Genomic DNA, 24,214 nt, shown 5'->3' with positions numbered 1-24,214 from the left:
CATATTTTGTACATGAACATTGCCTACAAAGATACAGATTTCCCAGGTTAGCTTTGTTTTCGAAGGCTGAGTGTGCTCACTGCCAAAACTCAAAGATACATTTCATAAGAAGCCAGTCCTTGAATGCAGTAGTTTTTAATCATCTATCACAAAACGAATGGGAATATATATATGTGTGTTTTTAATCTGCATGGTAGTCATGTCTGAAGCATCATTTTCAGATCTGTCTGTCTAATGTGTTCATAAGTCATGTCATAAATACACTTCATTCCACTGCAAGGTCTGGATGCTATTATTTTTGCCAACATTTCCATGTCTTAGAACTCACAGATATGTCTTCAGCTCCTTATGTAGTAGTGTATGAACCTGAGAATGGCCTGGCAATGGTTCATTGGATTGAGTGTAAAACAAAAGCTATTGCTGTAATGAAGAAATCTGAAAAAATCCTGGATTGAGTAGCAAAAATATTTAACAAATAAGAAAAGATGTGGAATATTTAGAGGAAAGAGGGAATGGTGGAATGACTTGATGTCTGAAATAGATTAAGAACAAAAAGACACACAAACAGGATGAGGGTTGGGGCCCATGTATCATTGTCTGGTTGTATGACCTTGCCCACTTCCTGAACATGTTTCGCCCTTGCCTACCACTCACATCTTTCCTCCACCTTTTCCTTTCTATTTTTTAAACACCCTCTCACTTTTCTGACCCACTCTAATGGAATTAAGCTGATGTTTGCAAGTCCTCTTTTTGTCTTGATTACATTCCTTTCTGTGCTTAGTCGTCTTTCTGTTTAAAATCCTTTCTTTATACAAATATTTATTGTTCCCAGGAAGACTGGGATCTGAACTTGGTTTCCATCCAAATTCTGATATAATGCAAATGATAATAATTTCAGCCCTTTGATATCCCTCTGTGATGCTCTTTTTATGCTCCTGCTTTTGAACAGAGCTCGAACATAAAGCAGGTGGAGCTGGCATGTGAATCGAGCTGCCATAATCACTTTGGGTTCTTTGAAGATACCAAAAGAGAATAGGGAGATGAGAATTCACTTGCTCTCAAGCAGCCAGGAAGTGAGTGGAAGGAAGGAGCTGCATTGTGTTGAATCAATGAGAAACATACAGTAACCATGGATTGACATCCTGACATCGTGGTGTTTGTGTCTTGGCATTGCATCAACACCCAGTGATAATGGATTGTAACAACAGCCTGTCAAAGCTCAGCTGAAGGCCATCACTCTGCCCGTTTAACAGATCACTCTTTAATTCTTTGTGATGAAAATGTAACTCTGCATGGCTGAATAACTCTACTCCTACATATTGCTACTACTTTACTTGAATCTAACTTCCACTTATTATTTTTTATCCTTAACTGCTTTTCTGTTTGCATTGGTGGAAGGGAACCATGTGGTATCCATATGAACTCTGAACTCCTCTCTGCTTTTTGGACTTGCTATTGTGGAAAATGAGAGGTGACAGATGAGTCAGAGCCCAGTTCTGCTCTCATTTACACCAGTGCAAACTTGGTGAATTTCTTGGGAGTGACACCACAGTAAATATGTGTGGCTTCTCGCAGTATCTGCTTGATGTTTTTAGAAGCTCTCACATGTGGGATTTTGCTGAGGTAAAACACTCAAAGAATTACAGTAACTGTAATTTCTCTGTCTTATTCCATCATTGTATAGTTCCAAAAACTATGGCTCAAACTAGCATTATCCTGGATTAATAATAATAGATTTATTAGTATCATTCTGAGTTATTCTCACTGTAAGGTGAGTGAAAAGCGTTGCTGGAAAAGCTCAGTGAATTGTTCAGTGCTCAGCTGCAAAACCTCCACTTGTTGGTCAGAAGATAGAATACTGACTTTTAGAAGGTATTTTATATAGACTGCAACCAAACCAGAAACCGTTCTAGGTTAATCTTTGCTATGGTGAAAAAAACCCCCAAACTGAGCACCAGGCCACTGGACTGAAATCCAAACCTTTCTCCTGTATGTTTTAATCTCAGCCCTGTATAATACACTTACTATTTCATGAGCTTTTTTTTCAGGGAAGGTTCAGTTCACTGATAAGGTTGAAGCTGAGTTTGGGATCAGTGTTGTTAACTAATACTTACTAATAAGTTCCATGAGTTCGGCTGACACATCACAATCTTTCAGTCTTCAATCCAATGAAAACAAAACTTTGTTAAAATCAGCCTCACATCTGGCTTATATGTGCAGTTGGAATTCTTGGAAGAATATCCTTTCAGTCTGGCACACGGACTCTTTGACACTGGACATACTTTCAAATGAAGTCTGTAGTGAGGAATTGTTTGACACTCCAACTCCTTTGCCAGTACTTTACCAAAGTTATTTTCAAATCAATCAGTATTCATCTTCATTCCTGTCACCATAGTTTAATATTAACATCATTATTTGGGTGCAATGCTTTATGTAGAAAAAATATTTTAGAACATTTTATTTCAAACAGTTCTCATATTTGGTCTTTCAGCTGTGTAGGTGCTGTGGGGGAAAAGATACGGAACTGTCTCATTGGAACAGGGAGTATATAATCAGTAGTTTCCAATTTGTATTGTATTTTTATTTCAACAAAGTAAGCCTTACTGCTTCCTTGAGGTGAAGGTATTTTGTAATTAGACTAAAGGATTAAGCGCTGAAAGTTCTGGTGTCTCCTCCTAATGCTCTTGTCCCTTTTCCAAGCAATAATGAACAATTAATTAGACAAATTTTATTTCTTTATCTGTAAGTAGCATTAATACCTCTTTCATATGCACTGACATATGCACTGATGAACAAGTATAAAGCCTTCAGAATTCCTTTAGTGAGAAAAGCTATTGAAAAGAGAAATATTAAATATAAGACATCTCATTATAGTCACTTAAAATATATAGATTTCTTTAGAAGCTAATTCGTGCTACAGAACCAGACTTTATCTGTACTACATAGTGTCATAAAAATTAGCATTTTGAATTATCCTCTCATATCGGTTATGTTGTTGTTACTGGAATGTATGTCATATTCTGTACTTGCACTGCAAGCCATGGTTTAAGCAACATAAATTGTTTTAATATACACAGTAAAACTTTGCAATGTGGCCTATCTGTCATAGCAGACCAGTTCTTGAACCAAGCCTGCCTGAATAGCTTCTGTGTAATTCATCAGATAACTCTACTGCAAGTGCGAAGTATTCCTTTCTTTAAAAAAAAAAAATGTTTCTTTTGTTTTGTTTTGTTTTGTTTTTTTTCAGGACTGCCCTTCAGATGTAGGTGACTTCAGGGCACAACAGTGCTCAGCCTACAATGATGTCAAATACCAGGGACACCTGTATGAGTGGATCCCTGTGTATAATGATCCTACTGCACCGTGTGCCCTGAAATGTCAAGCTCTGGGGAAGAACTTGGTTGTGGAGCTTGCCCCAAAAGTGCTCGATGGTACTCGTTGCAATATTGAATCCTTGGATATGTGCATCAGTGGAATATGCCAGGTATGTTCATGGTGTAAATCAAAACATGACCTTTGTTATGAGGCACTTTGCTCATGAGTGGGCGCTTTCGGGTTATTTTTCATCTTTATGTATCAGTTTACTTTGGACATATCTGCCAGTACTGCCAGATGGATTGTAGATTACTTACCTTTTCCTGCACACAGAACTTCCTGACTGCTTTAGCCATGGATATTTTTATATATAAATAAAAGGTCAATAAAATTAATTTGCTCTTCTATTTATGCATGTAAAAATTAAATTGGTTGTTGTGACTATAGCTTTCTAACCTTTAGTATGTCTGTCAGGGTGTGATGGAATTGCATAGCCTTCCATTTCATTTAATTCCTTCTCTGAGTCTTATGTGAACTCTGTTAAAGAGAATATTGGATGTTTTGTGGATCCAGCCCAGAATGGCAGGTGTGAGTGTATATGTCTGCCTTCTTGTATGGGGTGAGTGAATATATGTTTTAATTAAATGAATTGACTTAGTATCTTTTTACTGGTAATCTATATTTCTGGATATATTTATTATTTACTAAAACTATGTTATTGACTTTACATAGTTGGTGTAAAAGCAGAGAGTTAAAATATTTGAGGCTTGCCAGCTTTGCCCATGTCTCACTGGCAAAGCAATATTGCAATCTTTTTTTATGAACAGAGCAATTTATAGAGAATGGATATGTTATTGCAATTAGTTTTCTTTCTCTGCAAGTGGTTGTTGCTCTGTTAAATGTCTGAACTGTGCATGACTCAAAAATGCAGGATATGGCCCAGTGAGAGAAATAGCTCTGTTATAGGGGAAAATTTGACACATTTGGCAGAAGACTGGTGCATGGATTATAGCAACATTAATATATGATCTGGACCTTGCTGTGGGTTTTATGTGACTTCCATGTGTACTGCAGTTCCAATACCAGTCATGTCAACACACAGTGCATCTGCTGCCTCCGGAACAGAAGAATTCCTTACAGAGAGACTGCATTCATTGATAGTACTTTAAAGTAGGATATACCTCTATAAACATTGGAAACACTTGCAGATGATATATTTCTTTTGCAACGTTCTTAGTGATGTCTCCTCTCCTGATAGAAGCTTTCACCCACGAGTGTGTCACAGCCTCTTCTGGGTACATCTGCAGCAGCCTTTGCTGTCTGTGCCCATCACAGCATGAGCTGGATCTGACAGAGCTCTGGGTTTTTCAAAGGCTTGTGAGACTCTTGCTCAGAGTGCCGTGGGGTTTCCAGTGTCTCCCACAGTGACCTCAGACACCTACCATCTTTCACACGTGGCATAAAATTCACTACACCTAGAAGGGATCCAATTTTGTGAAGAACAGTTGAGAGATATATTTTAAAGGGCTACCCTTAATGTTTCTCCTTAGCATTTTGTAGTATTCATATGCATATCTGATATCAAATGCTTGGAAATTTAAATAATCCATTTTTAGACTAAATGAAGTCGTGGAGGAAGAAATTAATCATTCCACAAACAGGAACTGGAACACTTACACTGATGAGAATCAATTTCTTTTCTCCTTCTCCCATTTTTATTTTTTTCATTATTTCTTCTAATTTCACAAAAATATTTTTCAATGTGAGATAAATCTTCAGAGGAAAAAAACCCAACAAACAGGTTTAGAATGTGTCCTGTGCTGTGACTTATTCAATTTAATTAATTTATCATTTAAAGTCACAAACAGGTGTCTTCACTTTACTTTCTTTAAATCACTGGCTATTGAAAAATTTCTGCTTTTTAAAGTATATATTTGATAATTTATTGTTGGATAATTTTATCGAGGTAAAAATTTGAATTCAATGAATTGAAATGAAGGGTCATTTGAATAACCATTTTCTCTATGCAAACTCTTTTAGGGTCAGAGCGAAAGGTTTCTTCTGAAAGGGGCTGTGGGAGGCAGGGACTTGATTAGAAACCGACACAGAGTTTTGTGCTACTCCTGTTTGAGCAGGAAAAGAAAACAAATTGACATCTGATCTTTTCTGGAAAAATACGGTTATTTAGTCAACTGCTGTTAAAAGCGAGACAGTAAAGTTGTGATTCTCCACAATTGTTGCTGTAAGATCCATCTGTTGGATTCTGACATATAATTGGCACAGCCTGCAAATAACTTGGCAAGTGTTTTTACAGTTAACTCATCTAAATGAGCACATCATACTGCTGATGTGGGTATCTTCACTTTTATGCCTGGGAGCACCAAAGAGTTAGTATAAGGAGAGTGGTGCTGGTTTTACTCATTTATTGTCTCAAAGTTGACTCAACGCCCCCTCCTCCCCAACATGATTTCACTTTCATTTCTCTTCTGGTTCTTGGTAAGGTAGGGCTGCATCACTAATTCTGCCTCTTATTCAGACTCTCACCTTGGCAGCATATGAATTTACAAGCATGTTGAGTTCCTGTTGTCCAGCTTCAGTTCTGATTCTTTGCACTTCCCTTATCAAGCAAAATCAAACTAAATAAGCTCTGTCAAAGAAAATGGGGAGATGACAAAGCTGCTCTCTGGAAAGGAGGTGTGAGGCTTTACAAGAAGTGAAATCTGAAGGTGGTGGAGCAGGGAACTTGTGAATGTTAATCAGATATTTTTGAGTTGCTTGAGGCTTAACTCAGTCAAACCGTTTGATCATGTTTGAGTTTGCTACTGCCCTGTTTCTGTTACCAGCACAAATATCTGGGGCTGTTGTGTTAAATGGGGACAGGTCAAAACTGCACTGCCAGGAGTATTTTCACACTTAACTTCTGATATTTTTTCAAGTTTCTGCACAACTCCCCAAACATTTTTTCATATAATATGTTCCTGCTGTGCCCATCTGGATGTGGGTGGAGACATTCAAAAACATCTGCATGTCAGACATGTGTGGGCAACATTTACCCAGTTACTCCTTCTGCTTTGGGGCCCTGCCTCTCCTTGGGTTTTGGTTTTAATTCATGTAGACCTGCTTTTTTTCTAGCAGAATGCAGAATGGAGTATTACTTGTGCCAGTACCTGAAATGGTTACAGTGATAATTTTCCTAATGTAGAGTAATGTGTTTGGACAATAAATCCGCACATCACCCAAAAAATCTGGAGTCCTAAGGAGCAGCCTGAGTAGTTCTGTCCTAGGCTGTCACGATTAGGTCAAAGATGATGTAAATCCTGCAGTGAACTTTCCATTTAGTGTCAGCAAGTTGCTTGTGTTCCAAAAAAGGCAGACACTACTCTGTGCTTTGTAGCATATGGCATAAATCTAGCTGACATCAAAACACATCCCACATGTCAAGTGGAGTCCCATCAACTTCTGCCATGCTAGTTCTCTTCTGTCACATGTCATCATATGGCGAGTAGGTATCACTCACCACCAAAGAACTCTTACACTTGATGTAAATATCTGTCAGAGTTTTCATTGAAAACAGTTTCTGTAAGCTCTTGGAAGACTGTTGCACTTTTGTAAGCTTTGCTTGTGCTTTAAACTTAAAATTACAGCAGATTACTAATTTCTTCTGAATCATGACTCCTTTTTTTCTGTGAGTTGCTTTCTCAAAGTGGTTGTTTAAGGTGTTTTATATACTTTCAGTTCTTTCAGATACATTTTCTTATCTGTAAATATGTTAAAGGATTACCCAAGATGCACAGGAGATTTGGTGTGCAGGGACTTAGAAAAGAACGTTTCCTTTCCATCCAGTGTTACTGGAGACATGAAGCTGTGTTTCTAACACGTTAGTCTGAGTAGTTAATTTTTGTTTAAAAAGCACTTTTTTTTCCAAAATGAACATTCACAGTCTTCATTTAATATTTAAAGAGCAGAAAAAAATGTCTGTGTTACCTTTTTGTCCTTTTTTAGCCTTTAAACCTTGAGTAAGTGATTCATAGGAGGAACTGATTTTGAGGTAGCTCTGTGGCAAACCAGCCTTTATACCAAACCTGGCATTCTTTCTTGGATACCACTAATTAGCAAATGCACAGTGTAAAGTACATTTTGGAGCATGGAGGAATCCCTACACAGACACCTATACTCGGTCTACATGTTACTGCACCAGAGCTGGGAGGCTGGACCCTATCCAGAAAGACTGTGGGAGTTACTCATGTAGATCCAACAAAACTTTCTGGCTCTCAGAGCTGCATATGAAAATCTTCATGTGACCGCACACACGTGACATAGGTCATAAAACTGGGGACAGCGGGGAACTCCAGCTGCAGTTCAGCTGGGAGATGTTGGTGGCTCTCCAGAATTCCCACTGGAGGATGGGGCTGAGCTAAGCATGGGTTACCACATCCTATGTGACCTGGCAGTGTCACCCCCCGGAGCCTCAGTAGGTTGATTTCCTCGCCCGATGGAATCTTTTGGCACTGTCCAAGCCAGCAGATCATGGAGCTGCCCTTCAAGGGCTGCACCTGCCCCCCTTTTAATGTCACTGTCCACCTTGGTGTAGTGGTTCCCTTGCAATGACAACTCAGACGTGTGGTTTTACTGCTGGTAATGGAGGGATACTCTCAGACCCTGAAATGGTCCTTGGAATCACTTATTTCTATTTTGCAGCTGCTCAGTGCTGCTAGAAACTGATGTTTCTTTTCAGGTCTTGTCTTATTCTCTCTCCTACTGTTTCTTATGAAGAAGTATTCCCTACAGAGTTTCTTACTGTGTAAGTTTATCCTTTCTTGTCAGATGAGTAATGACTTTTTTCTGATCTCCAGTTTCTTATCTATATTTCTCTTTTCATAAGTGATTCTCTCTGCCAAGTTTTGCTTTGTTTAAGCGAGCTTTGTACAAATGTGACTTTACTTCCCAGACTAGCAAGGTCCTAAATCATGTGAGCAGTGATAGCAGAAAAACTCATGATTTGGGTGTCATCTTGAACTAGAGCCTTAGCAACCTTCAAATCCCCTAGTACTAACTTCACCAAGCAAGGCAGACTTGTCTGGATCCAGACAGAAAAGGAACAAAGTAATCTGATTCCATATACTGATTGCTTTTTCAAAAGCATTCTCACAAACAAGAAGTCCAGTGGGAGTGTGTCCTATCCTCTGACTGTGTGCATGTGTGTTTTCTAAAATGGAGACCATGTGGGAAAGGGTACTTGCTCCTACCGGGTGGTCCCATAATCTCTTAGCTCCTCTAGCATGTGACAGATCCTGTAGTAAGAGTTAAAGGTTTTGGAAACGCTGTTTTATTTGATGGAAGTGGATTTACAGAGCTGTGGAACACTCTTTAGCCTTTTGCCTTCAGATATAAAATGTTAGTAGAAATATGTGGAAAGTCTTTTTAGGAGCCCTTTAGTATGCAGTGAATTTTATGCACTATATTTTTTTATTTTCTGGTTTAGTTTTTCTTTTATTGCTTTACATTCTTTTCCTCTCTGTGGATGGCTCAGGAATTTGAACATCATGGAGTGTTTCCTCATGCCCATCATTCTGACTTGCTTTACGCCTCTGTTTCGGGTTTTGCATTTTGACACACTTTGTCTTTACTTCCTGATTTCTTATCTGTGAGCAATGAAAATCCTCACACAGAGGAAGTTTTCTTACTCCCACCACTGCTACTGCTCATTCATCTTGGCAACTGGGATTGTGGCTTCGATTGCTGTGAAGGGATGGGCTGGGACGCTCGCTGTTGGTCCTGAGCACATACACAACATCCCTGAAGGGGCTTTATTCTGTTTATTAACACATGCTGAAGCCTGTGTCAGCTTGTCTGGGCCAATTCTGTCCTGTGCTGGTTTGATTCCAGAGATGTGAGAACTCTCTACCACAATCAGGCCTTTGTTAGCTCAGACATAACTGAAGAGTTATGAGACAGGACCATGTGAGGACAAAATCATGACTCAGACCAAGATAAATCTTCAGTGAGGGTAAACCAGAGTTTGAAAGCAGTGCTTGAAAGCTAAGATTCACACAACTTTTAAAAGTAAATAAAAAAAAAAAGGAAAGAAAGAAGTTACTTGCCTAATGGGAGGGATGCTCTGGGATCTCTCCATCTGCTTGTCAGAATCAATTACTTGTGGATGATGAGCATGGGAAAGAGACAGTGGGAGTTTTTTCTTTATATTCTCTCTGGGGACACATTTATTTTGTGTAGAAAGAAAGTGCAAGCTGAAGTTATCACAAAGCAAAGGATGTGAGCAGAGATTGCAAAATAATGAATAGATGGGCTTCGAATGGCAACAAGGTTTTACAGCAGGGCAAAGATACATGGAAAATACTAATTACAGGATTTTCACATGACAGGGTTTTTACTCATGGTTTTATTACCATTTATTCCCAAAACCACATTTAAAATTAATTATTTGTTGTGCAGGTACAGACATTCCTGACATCTGCCTGTGCTGTGATTCTGTGCTAAGACAGAGCAGGCAAAAATGCAGCAAATAGCTGACACTGATGCAGTGATATCTGTGCTGTGATAGCACATGCAACTGTGCAGTAAAACATAGCTATAATTTCTCTGAGTTTTGGATTTTGCAGTGTGTCTGTGTTTTTGGAAATAGAAATCCCTTTTCTCTGAGTAAGACCCTGAGGATCTTAATTTTTCCTGTTGAGTGATTCTAATAAACTGCAAGAGAGATTTATCTTTTTGAGCATGGAAGGGTTTTTTACTATTTTCTTCTTTTACCAGTAAATGTTGAAATAAAGCATGTGTCCTTTCCTAGTCAAGTCACAAGACTTGGAGAAGATATTTCTACCAGAAGTAATTCTGAGGTTATGTTGTATTTTGTGCAATGCTGATAACCTTTAAAAGTATGTAGATGTTTTTGTTCCATTTTAATCTTAGTTCTCATCTCTTGTAAGGCTGAAATATATAATTTTGTTATTAAAGCCCAAATACTGCCATCCTGGTGGCAAAGCAGTCAGAGCACTTCATTGGATCTGTTTGGTGTAACAACCTACTTTCATTCTATGTTTTGCACGTCTTGACAAATTTTAAAGGCAGTGGAAACCCACTTGCACATAGGCCACAAAACCTTTGCCACCCTTCAGCAGACCAGTGTGGTCCAGCCAACACAGGATTCCCTTACTGAGGTATTGCTCTAACAGATCTGTTGCCAATTTTAAGATAAAAACCACTGGGCAACATATACTGGGATAATTACAGACTGCTCAGCCCTTGAGGGAAAGGATCTCCTGTATAACAGCTCTATCACATTCTTGTGAAGAAGTATAATTTTCATCTCCCTTTGTGCATTCTGCAGTGCAGTTCCTTGCTCAGCAGAAATACAATATTTCTTCGACATTTTAAGCGCATTGGGCACTTCCCCATAAATGATTTGCTGGGTTTTCTGCTTCAGCTAAATTTCAATAAACACCATCTGTATGTTTGTAAAATCCCACTAGCAGGTTATTCCGTGAGTGCACGTGATTGAGCATCCTTGGAAATAGCCAGGCCAATGGAAGCACACAAATGTAAATATACCCAGAGTAGCCTTCAAGTGGGTTTTCCTGAGCACTGGGGGGGTTTGCTCAGCAACTCTAGAAATATGGTAATTATGTCATATTGAGATGTTGTTGAATTTATTTTCTGTTTTCATTTTATTAAACCAAATCATTTTAATAAAGGGCATCACTCCCTGATGAGCTGCCAGTCCCTCAAGTAAACATAGAATCCTGCAAAACTAAGTTTAACTTATCATTTTAATGAAATTGCTGATAAATGAGAGTCTATATCAATAACAAATTTATTAGTCAAAGTAGAAAATTATTTAATATTTAACATACACAGTGCTGAATATTGAAATGGTGTGTCTGCTAAAGAGCTTAGTCTAAGACATGGTAGGTAGAGAAATAATGGCACTAGTGCAACTTCAGTTTTAATGTTTCATAGAATTTATGTATCTGTCACAAATAAAAATAGCAGTGATTTATTCTTTTGTGGCCACTTCTGTTAGGAGAACTCAGCATGTTTGTTTTTTCTGGCTGTACCTGGGTCTTTGGCTCCAGAGTACCATAGAAAGGGGAAGCCCATTTCTAAGGAAAAATATGGTATATAATTATCTATCTTGCTGTATACAATTTCATGCTTTTGACAGTAATAATGACACTTAACACTTAGTGATAGTTATGCACAGATCTCTGGGTTTACTCATGTTTCAGACAAGTATTTTTATATTGTAAGGGGTAGCTATATCTTCTGCTTCTTTATTTGAAGTATATCATCTTGAGTCGTTAGCATCCCAGAAACATTTTTAGTAATTGAAATATAACATTTTTATAATTCACAACTCACTTCTGTTGAATGAATTCCCTGTTTTGGGAGTGCCTGCAGCTGGAAGTGAGTGGTCAGTTGAGGTAATAGCACAGTTCAGGAGGGCTAAAGCAATGGTCTCACAAGCAAAAGCTGAAATTTTAAAACCTGATCCTCCATCGGGCTCTGCATTGGCAGTTCTGGTCCCTGTTTTTACTTATGTTTATTAAGAGAAGTCTGAAGAGAGGGCTGGGGTTTTCCGTGCTTTTCACTGTGGTGCTTTTTTGCTGTATTGGAATTGCAGTTAAAGTTCTGTCTCCTTTAGCCCTGTCCATTTTCTCATCATAGTTAATTATAAACATCTTAAGAAAGGAAGATTCTTGAATTTAACAGATTATACTCGGACCTTCACAAATTGAAATTCACATGCTACATTAATTTCTTTGTTTAAGTCTAATTCCTCAGCTGGAACCCTACTAAGTGAATATGACCTCAAGAAACAGCTGTGGGAGCTTCTGAGTGATTTTTTTGGATTCATATTTGCAAAACTATTTGTGACGTTCCGTAGTCACTTCTACCATATCAGCAGCAATTTCATTCTTGTCTTTCATCTATATTACTGTATTTTATACCCTGACCTTTTGCTCTTCCTTTGCCTTTCTGAACCTACATGAACTATTCTAAGCATGCTAGAAAGCATTTAACACCCTTCAGTATTGTCTTTCACAATAGCACTGCCATGATAACATTTAGAAGTTTGTTGAAGCAGACAAGCATTTTGTTCACTGCTTAACCAGATGCTTTCTATTCAAACTACTTGTGAGAAAACAGTATTCTTCTTTGTCATATTTTTTTTCCTTTATAAGAATATAGGCAAATAACATGTTCAGGCTGTGTCCAAAAATAATAATGGATCAGACACCTGTTTCTGAAAATAATCTTGCCATATCCAAATTCACAGGTACCCCATCATGGACAGCTTTTTAAATGCACATAGTGCCAATTTCCTCAATGCTCTTTATATCTTAAATTTCTACTTATAATTTATTTTGTTACATATTGTCCAGTGTTCTCCCTGCTGTCTGAGGAGCTCACTTACAACCTAGTCATTACAATACCTGTATAATTTTTTGGAATTACGGTATTTATAATTACAGATTTCTTAAATTCACAGGGTCCCAATCCTTCCATTACACAGTTTGTATTATCACTTGTTTCATTTATTCAGCCTATGTTAAGATCACCTAATATAATTCCTGACTATGCCCTAAAAGCCTGCAGATGTTTTCCCAGTCTGCCTGTAATATTTAGAGTTGATCCTTTTGCTCTGTAAACAGTGAGCAATGTGAGGTAAATTAACCCTAACAAATGCCTTAATTGTGAAAATCATCAGCCTCTTTGGCTGGCTGAGGTGCTGCGTGAGCAGAGGAGGGCTGTTGCCATTTATCATTTTGTTGTCCTTGTTGCAGCTTTGTTTGCAAATACTAAGGTACTGTCTTCAAAATGTTTCATCAAACACTATGTTTTTCCAATAGTTATTGGCTAAAATATGAATATTTTAAATTTATAATATTTGGTGTCACAATACTGTATGTGTTGGAGACCCAGTTTCCAAAGTTATACCTTTCAGCTTCCTCCTGTTTTGGTGATATCTGGGTTGTCCAGCTTATCTGAGAAATATCCTGTCAGGGATTTACAAACAGATAAAAAAGGCTAGCTCTGGACACTCAGGTTTGAAATAAGTGCCATCCTAATGTTCACACCATTCTTGAATTAGCTCTAAATTTGACACTTATCACATGAAAATCTGCAGAATTTTTAGGTGCTTCAAGTTAAACAAAATCTGAAATTCTGTGCTCACTTCAGGCCAAAATTGTGATAATAATTTGAATTGTTTTCTAAATTGTGTTCCAGGATATCATTTTTCATATTCCTAACAGTTGATGTAAACATAATCTGGGAAGGAAGTCCACACAGGGTGAATGCATCTTGCTGAACACACCACCTTTGCTGGCAGGGGAGCTGTAAAGCTTTTCCCACATCCAAGTTCCTTGCAGTTAGCACTCCTGTTTTATTTCTGTGGCATTTGTGTATTATTAAAAAATAAGCAATAATAACTTTATGAAACAATACTCTAAAGTATGCTGCTGTGCTGATTATCCTTTTACTTTCATTCCACGTTGGACACAATAGTGCTTTGTGTTTGCACAGTTGTGTAATTTTTGTTACATGCAATGAGAGTTTGTTTTCATAGGGACTGTGTGTAAGAGCTCAGTGTGGATGTTTGTTATTATCATGTTGGACTCTAATGGGCTGGTGTTGCAAGTGCTGTTCTTGCTCAATGCTCTCCTCCCAACAAAGACTTGCAGGATCTGTAGACTAAAAATATGCGGCAGCTTAAACTAACAAAAGTAGCACTTTTTCACACAGAGTATCCCAACATGCAGCTTAATTTTTCCTTTGAAATTAATTGATGAATGAATAAACAGGTTTTTAATAATTAGGAAATGAGATTACAGCATGGAATGGAAATGTGAGAGATCTAGGGAGATATTACACTTGCAGTAGTTTAACAATTTACCTCCATGTGCTAGTAGTATCTTTGTGTATCTTTTTACAACTAAGTTTCTGTTAAAATGATTTACTGTTGTTGTTAGACTGCTTATTTCTTTTTAAAATGAATTCTTTGCTAGGCTACATAGGATGAAGATCCCCTTCATTTGCAGGAATAAAATAATTTCCAGCTGCTAATGTAGATTTCTATGGTAAATCTGAAGCCCTGAGTAAGGCAATATCTCTCAACTGAAGTACCATGAACTGTCCTTCTTTATGTCCTCCTCTAAAGGGAGTGCAGGATGTAGGGAGTTGGGAAAATAAGGGAAAGGGGCAGAAGGGGGAGGTGGCACTGCTTTGTTTCCTTTTCTATAGACGTGTGAAACTTTGAGATTACATTTCTCTGTGTTTGGCAGTGGATGTGCATGATTTGTGTGCGTCTGTGTGTGAGTGTTAACTCAGACTGGAAGACCCAACCCTGCCTCTTATGTGTGGACTCGATCCTCCTCTCTCCAAGGGGATCGTGTGTCAGTTTTGGCACAGCACAGATGCAGTGGATCTTGGCAGCTCAGACTGCCCCTTCCAAGCATTTTTATATAGGAAGAGGCGTGTGCTGGCCAGTTTCAGAATTCTAGCACTGCTTTTAACTGTGAGTTTCCAGAGTGCTTTCTATCCGTTTGTCAGTTTGGAGTTCGGTTAAATACACACATCCATGACAAATTAGCTGCCCTTCTCAGGAATATGTGGATGTAAGAGGCTATAGGCTGACTTGAGGAAACTCGAAGCTGGAGATGAGCTTTTTACCACATTGCTCAGCATTCGGTACTTCCTGAAAATTTCTTCTATGAAATGGTGAAGAGTAAAATAGGTGAGGCCAAATATTTACCTTCCATTCCTCAGGAAGGTGCTTTTAGTCAGTTTTGTCAGTTCTTTTTTGTCTTCCCATTCTCATCCTTCTTGTGTAGTGACTGATATGAAGAAAAGCGAAAACCTGGAAAAATGTTTTCATTATAATTTGGAGAGTTTTCAGTTGACAGTTCTTCAAAAACTTTGCTTTTCAAATTTTTGGCAATGTTTAAGTTTGGGTGTTTTTATAAAAATCATTGGAAAGTTTTATAGATTGGGTCTCACATTCATAAACCAAAAAAGTCGAAAGTGAGAACTGAATCATCCAAGTTCCTTAAAACCTGGTTAGCAAATGTATATGTGATTGACATTGATGAGAATGGCAAATAGGAGATCTGTGTGAGTGCCAGATAATTTTTTAATGGCCAAGACACTGGAATATTAGCACTGCCCACAACTCCTTGTCTAGGAAGCTGAAGGCTGAGTGCCCTTTAAATTTTTAACTTGGGTTATTTCACTGCATTTATCCTTTCTCAGACATAATTAAACAGGTGATGAAAAGCAAATTGTAAATAACATAGTTATCCCTTGTGTTGGAAAGAATAATGCTCAATGGTATTCATTCACATAAGTAGCGGGAAACGGATTCATGTATTTCCTATGCTTGCATAACTTAATATATCAGTTGTTGTGGTTCATCATTAAAATCATGGAATGGCAGTGTGCTTTTAAAATTCTAAATAGCAAGATATGCTTTGATAGAATGAGGCCAACTCATAAAATCAAAAGGATAACATAATAAATAAAATTCCAGAAACCTGAGCATGTCTACTACAGCTTTGCCCTCCTTCTGACTGTGGTGTTGATGTTGGCAGGCAGTAGGCTGTGATCGACAACTTGGGAGCAATGCCAAGGAAGACAACTGTGGAATCTGTGCAGGAGATGGTTCAACATGCAGGCTTGTGAGGGGACAAGCTAAGGCACATGTCTCACCAGAAAAAAGTAGGTTGCAAATTGATCCTATGATAATTTGTCCTTGACTGTGTTTTCTGCTTGTATATTAGCATGCATATTGCAGAGTGACCTTTTAACTGTGTACTTGTTTGCAGTTTTACAAAGCTACTTATTCTAAAGTCTGTGCTAGATTAGCCTATTGAAATTCCATGAGGGATACCACACATTAGGGTATAGCTAGGAAAGAATTTGAGATATGCATTTTTTTCTAGAGCTACTCAATTCTTTCTATCAGGAATAACCATCAAGATGCACATCTTATTTTAGAAGGTATCCTCATGTTGCAGTATATGTGATGCTGCAGCAATGTTTTTAAATCATGGAAACATCTTATAGATGGTTTTATGGAAATTGTGGCCTGTGCATGAAAGTGCCTGCTTTTCAAATTAACTTTGCTACTTTGCTGCTTTTTTTTTTTTTTTTTTTTTTTTGGTGTCTGAAGACAGTTGAACTTCAGGGGCAAGTTAACTACTTATATGGTACAAAAAGCACAAAGTGAAAGGGAATAATACTTCCGTCTGTTTTTTGTGTGTTTGGCTCAAATTTTACCATTCTTTTTCAAAATACTTAACATCTTACTACAAGTAACTCTGTAGATCCCAGTAATATTGAAAATGTAAAAGAGGAGGAGTATCAGAATTAGACCCTTTACTGGAGTCTTAAGAGTCTGGCTTTTTGGATAAATGGGCAAAGTTTGTCACACAGAGGCTCACTTCTGACACTTGTGCTTCCCACCACCATAGATGATGCTCCCTGGAATTTCACAGCATGTGTCCCATGTGTTTGTCATATGGGATAGTTGCCTCACATCATTTTTTCTGTTTTGGAACTCACAATATATATTTGTCATGTGCAGTTGTCACATGGGGATGGGCCCTTTGGGGTTTATTACCTTCCTGCAAAGTCACAAGATGCAAGGGTGCACTTAAAGTCAGTATGCAGAGTTTCACTTGTGGTGTTCTGGCTCAGGTAAGATCTGGCTACAATTGGCATCATTTGGTGGAAGGTCTACCATTGCCTTGAAAAATGCCTGTGGTTCATTGTTTCCTCTGTCATAATTCAGTGGTTCTTGAAGATTTCTTTAAATTTAAAGATCAAAAAAGATTATTTTGAGGAAAGATGTCAGATATGCCAAGTTTTGGTTTTGTCTTGCTCTGCAGGAAGGTGGATGGTGTGAATTAATTACCATTGACATAAGCCAAACAGTACCCATGTTACTAAAGTCAGAAGATTTGATGTTTTCCTTGGTATTGTGACAGTGCCAAAATCTTTTTTTGGGTCAAGTTGTTCGACACTATGGAAGCAGTTCCATATAATTGTCCTGTGTGTGAAAATAAAGCCATCCTTTCTTTGTCCTAATGTATTAGTGAAGGTAGGCATAGTTGTTTGGAAGCTTTCAGAACTAGTGTTAGGAAGTAAAATATCGACACATGACAGGCGTGTATTTAAGAGGGAGCTTAAGTTTGTGAGCAGGATGTGAATTTTACTATTCAATGAAGCAAATTAAAGAACTGGAAGGGAAGCAAGAGCCAAAGATTTTATTATAAAAAAGAGGCATAATGGAAAATAAAAGTGCCTGGTTATCTTAGTCCTTACTTTAGACGAAGAAATTTAGGCATTGATGGCAAATGATTTCTCATAAAGGACTCACTTTGTTTTATTATCTTTTTTATATGTTTTTACATTAAATGAATGTCTTTGATCAGAAAGCTAAACAGCACTGAAAGGGAGCTTACTGTTTTGCAAATATGAAATGAATGGTCATTTCAAAAGTTCTTTATTTTTTCCACTAGCACTTAATTGCCTTTGAAAGACAAAGCAAGTTAAACTTCTGCCAGCAAACCAGATTCTAGCATTCTGGTAAAATGATTAAAGGTTTGACTAATGATATTCAAACAAAAAGTGTAATAGGTTGTAAAATGTACCGTCCCATTGGGAAGTGAGATATCATGGGCCTGATGTTTCTAGTACTATAGGCATGGAACTCCCATTAACTCCACTGCCCTTTTTGCACATGGAAAAATTGTAGGATTGGGCCCTGATCTCTGCTTTGTGCACTATTATTGGCAAGAAACAGTAGGAAAGTGTTCTGGTTCTGATACCAATGAAGAAGAAAAGAGACTGGTTCAGAAATTTACAGGGAGTGAAGTTGAAGGCACAGACTTGTCCTAATCTGATTTTACTTAATTCCCAAACTGCAAGATATTTGCAAGTTTTACCTCTCTTAACTTTTTGCTAAAAAGCTTCTTACAAGAGTTTTCACTGTTGATGGCTTTGTAACTGTTTGAATTTCCTCTTGCCATGTGCTTTATTTCCTGTGGCACTTGTGTAACTAACCATTGGTCACTTTTTGTCAAATGTTTGTATACCATCATCCCCAAGAATACTTAACCAGAAAACTTAATTTCACTTTGGTCATTTATCCAAAGAGAGGCCTTTGGCCCAGCTACCTCTTGAATGTCATCAGCTGGCTCAATTTTGTGACAACTTGCTGCCTCACGTTTTCTCCCCTCTTTGAAATCAATATATGTGGAGCTAGCAACCCCAGTTGTCAAGATTGCCTGATACTTCACCTTACATGACGGATTATTTGCCAAAATTCAACACTTGTGTCAGAAACTTTTCATGCCAGGTAAATGTTTTGGAGAAAATTCGGCCAAAACAACTCAGCATATTCCAAGGACACAGCGGAGAAAAATATGTTTTTTCCCACTGTCAAAACATTCTTGAAACCTTTTCTTTAATATGTCTTAACATCCCCCATTGTTGGACTTGATCACAGATCAGGGATTTGAAATTTGGCAGGCAGTGGTCTTCTGGTCATGCACAAGTCTTTTGCAATGTCTGTGAACATCAACACATATTTTATGACAATCTTTTAAAAAACAAAAAAACCTCTACCTTTTCTTGCAGTTTCTGTAGATGCTTCTTGAATGTTAACAGCTGACATTTCTGAAAACTAATCCTTGTAAGTGTTCTCTAGCTTGTTACAGGTCCCAACTGCATACAGATCATATGTGTGCAGCTTCCTTAGAATAAATTAACATTATTAACAGAAATGAGCTGTTAAAAATTTTCCATGAGGTTGCTCTTGCTTTTCTACTTTACTGCAGTGTAGAACAGGTATCATGGGTTGAACTATACGATGTCTACCTCACATTCAGGCATTCAAAAGAGATTTTATGGAGAACTTCTAACTCTTCTGGGCTTCAAACTTATGACCAGGGCTGAGGAGATCACATAAGGAGAGGGAAAGACAAGATGAGACTGGCTGAACAGAAAGATTTGACATTAGTTCATACGCTGAAGGAAAGACAGATATGAAAAGGTGGGTGGAGGATACAGGCCTGGCTGTACAGAAACACTGAGTCAAGGAAAATAGAAAGAGAAGACGACTGAGATTAGATAAGGAATTGCGGTGGGAGATGGAGTCAAAAACATTTGGAGAGGAAGGGAAAAAATCAACTATGTGTAAAGCCAGGAGAGGGAGTTGGGACTGATTTGGCATGAAAACTGTGTGTGTGGAAGGATAGATGCCAACACATTAGCATTTCATTTTGGATAAGGAGTGTGTTTTTTAAAGCGAATTTTGTCAAGGTCCTAACACGCTGCTCATCAGTTCACATCATGGAGTGGTCTTGGAGAGGATAAATTCGAATTGTGTTGATGAAACTAAACCAGAAGATGTATCCCAGAAAAGCACCTGATATTCTCCAACAACTACTGACTATACAGTCCATGGATCAGGCTGGAGTTAGTCCCAGTGAAGCACCTGTGATGTGTGCAGTGTGGATGCTGGGTCTTCAGCACCACCTGTTTCAGTCTGCACATCCCTTTAGTTTGATTGCTTTACTTGGGGCTGTTATAGCTAATATGAAGCCTCCTTCTTTACTTTACTGATCTCTCTTGTCTTACTTGAAGAAATTCCTGTTGTAAGAACACTGGCTATTTCATTACTAATGTTGCACTGCATTTTCTTGAGATCCATTCTTTTCATGGGCTGCTTACTGTATGTCTTTGTACGTTTTCTCCAGTGCATACAAAGTGGAGGTGTCCAGAAGTAGTAAGTATGTGACTGAGTTGAGGCCTTACTGTCTCAAAAGCAGGTTACAAGACCTTAGAAGTACTTGCTCAGCAAGGGCAGAGAAGTGGCACTCTCAGCTGAAGAGTCATAAGGCCAGTGCACAGAGGGATAGAGGTACAGGGAAGTGGGAGAGTATGAGACTGGAGAGGGAAGGGCTCAGAGGACAGAAAGGATGTGCCCATACACATTTTACAGTGTGACTTATAATGTTAAGATATATAACTACTGCTTTCAGTAGCACATACTTACCTGGTTCAGGTATCTATTAAAGAGCACTTATTTACCTTTGCCCAGATTGTTGTCTGTCGTAGGTCAGCACATATCCCAGCAGCAGTGACTTCTGAAATTATGCCTCATTCTAGAGTAGATGAGGGAAGCTATGGCAATAAAACTCCAAATATTTTGAGCTTTTTAGTTCCTGTGTGCTGGTAGTTGTTCCTGGATTATTGTTATTTGTATTTTTCGATCAGAACTGGGGAACCAGTAAATAAGTGCTGAGCAAATACATGGAAAGAAACAGTTTTTATAGACCTGAAATAAACCCTCTGGCCTGCTGAATGAGGAGAGAGGGAAAAATCCCAACTGGCTCATATGTGAAACAGTAAATGGGTCCACCATGGCCCACATGGAAAAATAAATAAAACCTGCTGAATTGGATTGAGTTTAGGAATGTGGCTCCTTTATTTTGATCCTAGGGATTAGCTCCCAGTCTTACCATAGCAGGGAGTCTGATCTTACTCTCATTGAGATCCAAAATCTAAATCCACATTAACACCATAGAACCAGGATCAAACCTTGACATCTAAAGTAAAAGCAATCCAGGAGCTTAATCAGCAAGTGCTGTGTGCAGTGTGTGTGCTGAGAGTCCCTGGGTAAGAGCAGAAAGCCCATTTCAAGCAGGTGCTGGAGAAAGATGACTCACATGCCATTGGAATCCCTTCTGTGGAAGCAGTGTTAGAATAAAGACACAATGTCTCACCTGTTTCTGAGTTTTTAAGGTGAGCCTTAATCTGAGCTCAGATTTTAGTCTAGTGTTTTTGCATGTTCCGGATGACTTTGGGGTTATTCGTTTTCAGCTTTAGACAAAGGTCAGCAATTAACTTCCAAAGAGACAGAAATAGTGTAAGGGAAAGAAAAGATAATTAAAAATTCTAAGTATAGATTTCAGGGTAGCGATTTCCCTTTATGTTTTTGTAAGAGTTCACTGCCTTTAACTGTGTGGATCCCACTGATTTAATGGAAAATGTATAGCATAACCATTTTTAAATGGGTTTACAGAGCCTTGTGTTTCTTTAAGAATATGAATTATATTCAACTGAGAATTGGAGGCTTTTGGAATATATAGTTTTGGAACCAGACCCGGACAAGCATAACTACTGTTTCATCAGAACTTAAAGCTGTCCTTAGAAGGAGGAGTCCCTTAGGGTTGGTTATGTCCCTTTTTCTTCCAAACCCTCATCTTTGTTCAGAATTCCAAAAATCTCACTTTTAGTTTTTCCTATAATTTACTTGTTCTTATGGAAGGACTACCCTAAGTCGTAATTATCTCAGTCAGGTTACAAAAATCTGCTCTCAGACTTCTCAGCAGGTCTGTGGGGCTGCAGAGGTTGAGTGTTGCTGTGGCAGTGAACTTAGTCATCTCCTCTAATGCAAATAAAATGCTTTCTGGTAATATTGTCTCTGCTGCAAAGAAACACCAAATTTAGCACCCCCATGAGACTTTTGGACCATATCAGAGAGTGCTTCGGTGAGGGTGGAATGTCTGTAGTACTGCTAAAGGAATGTGAAGCATCCTGAAAAGGGATCAGCAGGGTCTGCCGAGGCGAGCAGAGCTCTCTGAGAGGAGGTGCAGGAAGCACAGCAGGATGACCCTGGTTGTTCTCAGGAGTATCAGTCCTACACACGTCTGCACATTTGTAAACCTGGGCTGTGTCTGTGCAGCATGGACTGCCCTTGGTTCCACTTCAGAACAGCGGTTGCATGTGTTCAGAACTGGTCATAATCAGACTTTTATTTGAGGTTTTGCACTGTGACTACTCGTTGGTTGTCGAGATGGGATACGATCCTGACCAAGTAGGGACATATGGGCCCCTCAAACCTGCTTTCTCTCAAATACTGTAGAGCACATGTGAATTCATTAGTTATTTCCTAACTTTAAAGATATACACACCTACTACCTTCTGGCTATCTCGAGCAATTCATCTGATGAAAACCAAGATGCAAAAAGATATTAAGTGGTTCAGTAGTTAACGTTTTTTTCCAGGACTCCTTAGCTGTATTATTGTTCTTACTGTAGTATTTTTCACCCTGGTGAAATACTCAAGTATGAAATTAATAAAGCTCATATTTTATTACATCCAAAATAAATTGTTGTATTTAAATGTCCTTCCTAGAAATTGACGATATAAAAACTGTAACATAAGAAGGTGTTTATTTCAGAAAGAATAATTGCAGCATTTGCTTGAAGTATCCTGAACATTTGGCAGGATTTCATACTTATGCTAAGGAGATGTAAACCAGAAGCTGATAATTTAGCATCTACTATAAAGGGGTCTGATTTAAAGTGGAAAGAAACATTTTTCAACTATTTTTTAGTTAACACTAAACTCAACTGTTCTTCCTCTAAATATCGTACGAGTAATTCTGACCCCGGTGTATCACTGACCTTCAAATCACGTTAGTTTCTGAATTTGCAAAAATGAACTTCTGCACCAGCCACTGGATGTGTGTTGGTGCCATCACTGAGCAGAGCATCTTGTGTGGGTTGTACCTGCAACGGGCACATGTTTGCCGGTCCTGCCTTGCAGGAGATGCACAGTTGGGTGACGATGGAAATGGGACACAGCACATTGGTACTTTGCCCCTTGGATGCTTCCCTCTTCCTTCTGTGGGTATCCCTGTGCATACCCTTTCCTGCGAGTACTGCTTTTGTTGGCACGAGAGACTCTAGTCTATTGATTTGACTGTTAACTCGGTTTTCTTGGGCAAATCACAGATTTCCTACGTTTGAAATGGAAACTAATAACTTTCTGCCTTTGTAAAATGCACTGAAGTAAGTGTGTTGCACTTTTATGTATGAAGAAGCCTTTCAGGCAGCCAAAAGCTGTTTTGTATTGACATGTCCTGCTCAGGGCTGGTTTGGTTTATAGTTAATTTTAAATTGAGGCTCTTACTGGAAGAAATGATCTTGTATGGTAAGTTAGATGCAGACACTCTTTTATAACATATCCCTTATAGCTATTATATATTTGCTCTTAACTGGTCTGTAATTGGTTAAGGGTTAGTGTTAAGTAGATGATTTATTTCCTGTAAGTCCTGCCACTTATTAAAGTTGTGACCTGCAGCAGGAAATGAGGTGTGGGCAAAATGAGACTGAACAGCTGCAGATTTTTGTAAGGGGTAAGGACTACTTAGCAGATTCCTTATGTCAATTCAGTGATTAGGAAATAAAATTGGGACAACAGAGTGTAAATATGTTCCTAATACACAACTGACATTTCATTTGTTATTGTTAATAGCAAATCATTTTCCAAGAGCAAGAAAGATTTGCAGGTCCATTTGTAGGTCTGAACAGTTGCAGAACATAGCAAACAGACTCAGTATACTGTACTTAATAAAATAACATTCTGTTTTTAATAGAAAAATTGTGAAACCTGTGAAATATTTTCTTGGACACATTTGACAGTTTTCAGTGTAGTTACGTGATGTACAAATTCCCTGATGAAAGATAACTTCTAATACAGTTGTTTAATTTTCCTAGGGGAAGAAACTGTGATTGCTGTTCCACATGGGAGTCGCAGTGTGAGAATTACCCTGAAAGGACCAGCACACCTTGGTATGACTGAGCTGTCTTATGTATTTATACATAGGCAGGAGATAAAAACAGAACCTTGTATCTGAACTAATCCAAACTGTGGGAATATGGGTAAGATCATGACCTCTATACCTTGATTCCTCTTCCCATCTTTAATATCCAGCCTGGAGATAGTCCTAGAGAACGCTGGGAAGTCTGCCTAGTAAAAAGAAATAGTATGCATACTGGTGGTTTCTAAACTTAGCTAAACCAAG

General features: G+C 38.4%; 1 protein-coding gene across 6 annotated transcripts in view; it reads left to right on the top strand.

The window, feature by feature from the left end:
• The window catches only part of ADAMTSL3 (ADAMTS like 3), a 173,475-nt gene that overhangs the window by 85,311 nt on the left and 63,950 nt on the right, over positions 1-24,214 (top strand). For 5 of the 6 annotated variants that reach the window (XM_027644164.1, XM_027644165.1, XM_027644163.1 and 2 more), the window contains exons 6-8: positions 3,248-3,484; positions 15,924-16,050; positions 23,907-23,981. In XM_027644164.1, coding sequence (XP_027499965.1) covers positions 3,248-3,484; positions 15,924-16,050; positions 23,907-23,981 — 439 coding nt within the window. Of the gene's footprint in view, positions 1-3,247; positions 3,485-15,923; positions 16,051-23,906; positions 23,982-24,214 lie in introns of those variants that run through there. The other variant, XM_027644166.1, reaches the window with a different exon arrangement.

Source organism: Corapipo altera, unplaced genomic scaffold (genome assembly GCF_003945725.1).
Source record: "Corapipo altera isolate COAL_440 unplaced genomic scaffold, ASM394572v1 50, whole genome shotgun sequence".
Classification (NCBI taxonomy): domain Eukaryota; kingdom Metazoa; phylum Chordata; class Aves; order Passeriformes; family Pipridae; genus Corapipo; species Corapipo altera.
Note: the sequence above shows the minus strand (reverse complement) of the source record. Positions and strands in the feature narration are given on the sequence as shown.